Source organism: Malus sylvestris, chromosome 6 (assembly GCF_916048215.2).
Source record: "Malus sylvestris chromosome 6, drMalSylv7.2, whole genome shotgun sequence".
Taxonomy (NCBI): domain Eukaryota; kingdom Viridiplantae; phylum Streptophyta; class Magnoliopsida; order Rosales; family Rosaceae; genus Malus; species Malus sylvestris.
The window spans coordinates 16,807,833-16,815,427 of record NC_062265.1 but is presented as its reverse complement, the minus strand read 5'-3'; the positions used below and the strand labels follow the sequence as shown (position 1 = coordinate 16,815,427).

General features: G+C 36.6%; 1 protein-coding gene across 1 annotated transcript; it reads right to left on the bottom strand.

Annotated features, from left to right (window-relative positions):
* Positions 1-343: 343 nt before the first annotated feature.
* LOC126625112 (hydroxymethylglutaryl-CoA synthase-like) lies at positions 344-4,714 on the bottom strand. Its single transcript, XM_050294191.1, has 12 exons — positions 4,342-4,714; positions 3,597-3,703; positions 3,000-3,132; positions 2,734-2,877; positions 2,459-2,617; positions 2,228-2,301; positions 2,050-2,125; positions 1,872-1,927; positions 1,682-1,769; positions 1,425-1,565; positions 1,196-1,345; positions 344-871 (listed from the first exon to the last, which is right to left on the bottom strand). The coding sequence occupies exons 1-12, from the start codon at positions 4,402-4,404 to the stop codon at positions 665-667; spliced, it is 1,398 nt and encodes a 465-aa protein (XP_050150148.1). The 5' UTR covers positions 4,405-4,714; the 3' UTR covers positions 344-664.
* Positions 4,715-7,595: the final 2,881 nt, after the last annotated feature.

Here is a 7,595-nt window from a genome sequence, read left to right as displayed (position 1 = left end):
ATTTGAAAACAGGGGGAGATACTCATCAGGGGGAGCATCCAAAACAAAGCAAGGTTTTAACGAGGCAACTGATGTTGATATGTGGGCATCCAAGGGGGAGTGTTGAAAATGCTGGTGGGTAGTGAATGCCCACAGTACTTTGGTAGAAGTTTTCAATGTCCATGCAAAGTGAAATGGAATTTGGAGATGCAGGATATGGTATTGTCAAAATGGATGATGTAAATTTCAAAGTGCAGTTAATGCATTAGTTCGAAGTTGCTCTATAAATAGAGCACTCCGTAATGCTTTCAAAAATACAGAGAGAATCACGGTAAAGAGAGAGAGGAAAGAAGAGGAGAGGAGATAATAGAGAGAGTTATTTTTGTACTCTTATTTTCAGATTATAATGAAAGCATCAATGCTGCCCCGAGGATGTACTCCAGTCACACTGACTGTAGAGGAACCTCGTAAATTTTGTGTCTTGTTTATTTATTCCACTGCACCCACCATCAATTTTACAACAGAAAAAACAATTTTTAACCCGACAATACTTGCTGTAGAACAAACTATTTGCTTTTAACATACAAACTTAAGGAGGCCAGCATCTTCTGTTTTACGAGTTACACCTGACGTCGAAGAACATAAAATCTCAACTTAACCGCGTGAAAGGCTTAAATTGTGTCCATCAGTGACAGTTGGCAACCACACCATTGTCATCAGAGGTGGCAGCGGCATCCTTCTTGCCATAGAATCTACGATACTTAGAGTCGACTTCAGTAAGATAGTATGTGCCTGGAAGTAGAAGGCTGATATCCTGGTTGGTCACAAAGTCTTTCCCTCCATACCTGTGCTCCATGATCTTCATCACTTCAACAAACTTCTCGGGAGGGAACTGCATCAAGGACGCGCGTTGTTCAATAAACAAATTCCATACCGAGGGTGCTTTTCTAATTTATCAAACATGTGATAATTCGGCCGACTTCCCATTGGATAGAATATGGTTCTAATTATTCAATAGCACTCAATTAAACGTGTTGCCAAGGAATTTAACATGGCAATTTCAAAAACAAAGTAATGAGCAGTATGATTTATTGGAATCACATTGTAATCAAGATATTATTACATAAAGATGCAAGCATTACTTGAGAAAAATAGAGTTTGTTCGTATCTGAATGGTACGACTATGCTTACAGAAAAAGAAGGAAAAAACTAGTACCTCATGTCTTGCTTTCAACTTCTCTCCAACATTCATAACGGCTGCAATGTTCTCCAAGCTAAAGGGCTGTTGACCAGCATTGAGACACAATGAGAACATGGTAGCAGCTGAGCCACTTCCGTAAGAGAACAGTATCACCCGCTTGCCATCCTGTTATCAAACAAAATTTATTATACCAAAAGTTTCAGGTGAAGTCGAGCCTTCTGGATAAGAAATTTAGGACATTTACCAATGAGCTGTGTTTGTTGTGAAGGAGGGATACAAATGCTGCATAAATAGATGCAGTGTACATGTTGCCAACTTGCTTTGGTACCAAAGTTGTAGGTACCACTTTAGCATCGTAGAGAGGCTTTGCGACTTGCTGGGATGCCTGTAGTTAAATAAATAGTGAACAAAGATCACCAGATATAAGTAAAACTATGCTCGCAATCAAAGGAATCGAGAAAGTTGCAAGTATAATAAGATTTTCAAGGGTGTTAACTGTACCTTTTCAAGATCCCGGCTATTGTAGCTATCATCACCAGGAAGGTCAGCAAATGGAGCCAGCTTTTCTTTCCCGGCCTCATCAATGGAGCTGTGTATGAAAAGAGATCAAATAAATCACCACGTAAACATTCATTAAGAATAATGTCCGGAGCATTATGATTCTTAGACGGGATCAAGGAAAGGCCAGTACCTGGCATTTCTTACGGAGTCATTGAACACCAAACGAGCAAAGCTTTTTTGTACGAGCTGCAACAAATCAAAGGGCAAATTATTTTAAAAGGAGAAGGAAAACATTCTAAATCTCAGTTGTAAACCACAAAAAAAAAATATCAGTGGCATGGTAATTGATAAGTGCTAAGAATATATACCTTGTTATATGGAGAATGAAATACGAAATACTCAGCGTCAGCGATAGAAAATTGTTTACCTTCCAATTTCTCATACCTATAGAAAGAAAGAAAACAATTAGGCATTTATATAGAAACAAATAATAGCAAAAACAATACAACAAAATAGCACGATGTAAGTATTTTTATAGGAACTCACTTTTTACATAATTCCTTGTAGCAAGAATCAAGAGCCTTCAGGTAACATGTTTGAGAAAGCTTTCCATCAACAACCTACAAAAATTTCAGATTGATGATTAAATAATGGATAAGGAAACCCAGTAAGGCATCACTCAAGTATAAATATTAATAGTCCTAAGTCATTTGGAAACAGAGGAAATAAGAACAAAAACATATGATTCCTACTGTCAAAAATGGTAGGAAGAATTACCGGATATTCACTAGCAAGGTCGGGCTTGTAAAAATCATACACATGAGCCATATGACTTCCCCTAATTTTGCTCTCAAAAGAAATAGGAGCATCAGGTCCAATCAGCATGGCAATAGCAGCTGCTCCACCAGTAGGTCGTGCAGGTCCTTCTGCATAGACCTGATATAGAAAATTCCGATAAGATAAATAAAATAAAAGTACATACAAGTAATGTGAACGGAAATTTGTGTTAATTATTTATCGACGTTAACCCAAGGTAATGTAAGCGGTCATACCGCACTGTCAGTGCACACGACAAGCCCATAGCGTCCATCCCAAGAGCTACTCTCCACCCAATTGACACAGTTGAATAAAGCTGCAGTTCCCCCATAGCATGCATTAGTTGAGTCAACACCTTCAATGTCAGTATTTCCATGTTTCTGCATATTTGATATATAATATTTGTCGGCATTAGCTTAAGATGGGCATAAAATCGGATACCAAACAAAAACTGTATTAAAAGGAGTAATGACAGAGCATACAGCTTCTAAAAAATCAATACCTCAAAAATTGGCATCAGGAAGGTCTTAATAGATTTGCTTTTGTCAATCACAGTCTCGCTTCCTACTTCGAGGCGACCAATTTGTTTTGGATCAATTCCATATTTCTCAAGAAGGGAGGTAACCACTGTCAAACTGAAAATTCAAGGTCAAAAGTTAACCGTTATATAGTCTCAACATCACTCTCCTTAAAAAGAATTGATACATGCATGTACATATACAAACATATATAGATATATATGTAGACCACATAATGTACAAGGTAAAGACAGATAGCGAACGGTGTCTACGGAGAAAAAACAACAGTTTTAAGACTAACATGCACAAGAGTAAAGAAATGTAATACAAGAAGATAAAACGATATTTACGTGATCTGGCCCTTTCCCCAACAATTATGATCATTATGTCCAAACAGGAGTAGAAGGTTCCCTTTGTCAACTGTATCGTTGACAAAAGATTTCCACTGTTAAAAGTCGGACAGTTTTCATATCGTTGTGCTCTTAAAACCTTCTACTTAATACTAAACGCAATGGCAATGAGGGGACTAATACAATTGGTTGAGCTACAAAAGCATTGAGGATCAAATGTAAAACTAGTACCTCATTGAGATGACATCTTCCACCTCTGAACAAAACGCCATGCAATCTTGTCCAAGTCCGATAGTGTACTTCCCTTTGCTGGCACCATCATGAGCTTCCAAGGCTTCCTATTTTGCGTAAAGAAGGAAAAGTTTAAATAGTTGACGGAAATCAAACTAGTTTGACGAACAAGACATCATGAAACACATATCGATATATCACTGCAGGGAATTATAGCTAGGAGAAACATATGCCTCCAACACCCTTGTGCTACATGTGTGTGCGTGTGATTGCATTAAGAAACCAATCGATGTTCAAACTTTTCTGGAAATCCAATCCACAACATCTTTCACTCAATTAGTATAATCAGCTAATCTACGATCCTGTTTCCATTCAGATAAAATTAAAATTTTGAACAAAAAACAAACCTCAAATTCCATGTCAATCGTCTAATTACAATACTTCACATATTAATGCAAAAGAAATATTCAAGAAAAAATCATTTTTGAAAAAGAAAAAAAAATCAACTACTCAATTAACTGAGCATTTCTCTGCTTTTTTTTTTTTTTTTGTCTGATTTAACAAAATAATCGAACATAAAGCAAAAAATGATTATTAGTTTCCATTTCCTCACTTCTCAAGCAACGAAAATAAAAATACAAAAATCATGAAATCAGACGCACAACGAGGAATCGATGTGAATGTGAAACGGAAACTAAAATTTGAAAAAAATCGAAAAGAGTTAGAGAGAGTGAGGGATCGTCACCTGCTGAATACAGGTAGGGGGGAAGTAGATGTCGACGGCGAGAATTCCGACGTTTTTGGCCATTTTCTCCGGCGAGCGTTTAAGTCACTTCGACGAACGAAATCCCTCAGCGAAAGTATCCGAGAGATCGGAAAATGCCTGGCGCTCCTCTCTGCTCGTCGAGCTGAATTTAGAGAGAGGAGGAGAGGAGAGGAGAGAGAGAGGAATGGGAGTCTCTCGCACAGAATCCAAGAAATTTGCAGGGAGAGAGAGATGTGGAGAGGTTTGGAGGTGCTGTACAATTGGGAGGCTTCGCTGTGTATTTATAGGGAGAGGACTCTCTCTCTCCCTCTCTCTCTCTCTCTCCTCAGAGTTGCCAAAATGCAGACTTCGTGAGTTTCGTGCAAAATATGATGAGATGGAGGGCGCCTTCTGTCTTTGACCGCCAGTTTGTCAAATTTACTGCCCTTGCCCCTAATCTAACGGTCACAAAAGGCATCGTCCATCCCCCATTCCCTCACTGCTCCGGTGGTTATTAATTTTTAATTTTTAATTACTGAATTTTATTTTATTTTTTAACAAACTAGCTAATGGATTAAATTATTAAAGGGAAATTTTATTAGAACCCATTCAACTTCTTTCTACACCCAATACAAAAAATATTTTCTTAAAATTCCTAATTCACCCTTTGATTAAAACTGAAAAAAAAGAAATAAACAAAACTGAAATCTTTTTCCACACCCATTGGTTTTCTTCCACCTCAAACCCCACGGAAGATTCACCGACGATTCTCCATGGCAACTTCAATTCAAATTCTTTTAACATCACAACCGCCTTATATGGCACACCATTTAGTTTCCACAAGTTTTGACTTCGAAATGTCCATACAAGATAAATGATCCCTCTTCAACTCAATGCCTTCCTTGTCAACAACTCCGCCATCCCTTCTTGGCCATAGACATTTGTGGTTATTCGCATTGCCGGCTTTGTACCACTCGGAAACTTGTAACTAGAGAGGAAGTTCTACTCTTGGGTTTTCTCAATCTGCTTATCCTCTACATTATCAAGCACTGTGCTTCAGCTTTTTGCTCTTGATCTTCACGTCTCTAACTGTTTGAATGAGTTGCGGCAAACGTAACTTCAAGTAGTTGAACGGAAGCAAAAGCACCATACTCATCGACGTACAACTTTTGGTCTCCATTTGTATGGACTCGACAATGTATGCCAAACGCCCTGACATGGAAGTTGCAGAAAGGAGCTCCTTCTCAGCCGAGGACTACCATGACACACCACTTGTGCAAGTTTCAATTGAAGTGGTCCTAGGCATGTTTTTCGGCGAAGGGAGGGGTGGCCGCCACTCCTCGCCCTCACATAGCTTCAACTATGCTTGTAGGCCTCCGATGCAGGCGTTATGATTGAAGAGAGTGAGAAATAGAGGAGGGAGAGGGAGAAATGAGAAGGGAGATAATACAAAAGAGGAGGAGGTTAAGAGACGCCGGTGACAAGAGATTCACGCTTGCATCAGCAAAGAAGATGCCGAAAAGTAGTGGGCATATATGTGGGTTCATGTTCTTTTAATTTATTTTTACTTTCTAAATAACGTCGGGGCAAAATGGAGAATATAATGGCAAAAATATTTAAGTTGGGTTTGAAGATAAGATAGAAAATTTCCCATTATTAAATCATCTCCAAATAAGCTGTCAAAATTTAAATATAAAATTTAAATTTGACAACTTATGTGATACTTTGACATCTTTAAACTTTGTTTTAAACATAAATTAAAATTCATATTTATTTTCTTTGCATTGGCAATGCAAGAAAATGAATTAAAATGTATAAAAATAAAAATATTTAAACATTGAATTCGTAATAAAAAGAAATTAAAAGATAAGGCTTTAAATCAATAAAAACCATTTAATAATTAATTAAATTTTTTTGAAGCTCATGTCAAATTTGAGATCAATGAGGTAAATGTCATTTCATGTCATGCCATATCATATTTGGCTTTTCGATTAGAAAACATTGATGCCGTCTTTTTTACTATTATTGCTTATTTGAACATTTTGACATCTTCTTTGGAGATGCTCTCAGTTGTTGTAGGAGAAGAATCGGTCTAGATTGAACTGCACCACGAATCACGATGCATGAGCATGATTGCTTTCTGTTACTGCAATAAAAGAATGTTACTATACCGTAATACTAAATTTCGATTAGAGACTACTTAAAAGCAAATTAATTATCAAAGGTGAATTTGAACCACATTATTACTAGGTTAAGTTTACCATCTTTTTCTTAGTGTGGATAATATCGTTTGTTAAAAAAAATAAAAAAAATAATCACAACCTTTTTTTTCCTGAACAAAAACTAATCACAGCCTTGGCTGTGTTAAAAACTTGCAAACTTGCTGATTAGTAATTAGTGTATCTTTATGATCGAGTTTTCAACGTGTCAATTTCCAATACTTCTTTTTTGCCCTTTGGTGGAAGATTGGTTTAAATATGTTTTTACCAATGAGGCAGGCAAGATTCGAAGGATTTGGATCCTCTCCTAAGCTTATGGAGAGGATCTTCCTGACCAACACATGTGGGCCGTTGGATGAAAATCCAACGGCTACAAACAGGGAGATTTCTTTAAAGTTATAATAATTATAGCCGTTGAATTTTCATCCAACGGTCCATATGTGTTGGTTAGGAGGATCCTCTCCTTAAGCTCAGGAGAGGATCCAAATCCAGATTCGAATATAAAGTGTTTATTTGAATGTGCGTTTAAAATGATTGAAAATGTTTTTGATGAAAATATTTTTGGATTCAATTCTTAGTAAAAATGCAAGTAAATTATGAAAAAACACTTAAAAGTGCTTCCTGAAAGAAGCACATAACTGGTGCTTCTTGCATAAAACATTTTTAAGTGTTTTTGAAACGATAAAACATTTTTTCTAAACACGTTTTTAGTTATTTTAAAAGCACATTTAAACGAGTCCAAATTCTTTTTCAATAGTGAAAACCAAAATATTATCACACTAAGAACTGATTAGTCATTTATCGAGAACTCAAAAAATATGATGCAGGTGATTAAATATCCTAATAAATAAGGTGTTAAATTTTCACGCATAAGTGTCAAGTTCACAGTAAGTGATGATATTGAAACCAAACTTTGGGGTCTTTAGCTTGTCCCCACTATCTTTCCTTGTCGCCTTGATTTGGTGGTTTAAGGAAAGTTGGTAAGATATTTAGTATTATTAATATAAATCATATACATGTTTAAATTTAATCATT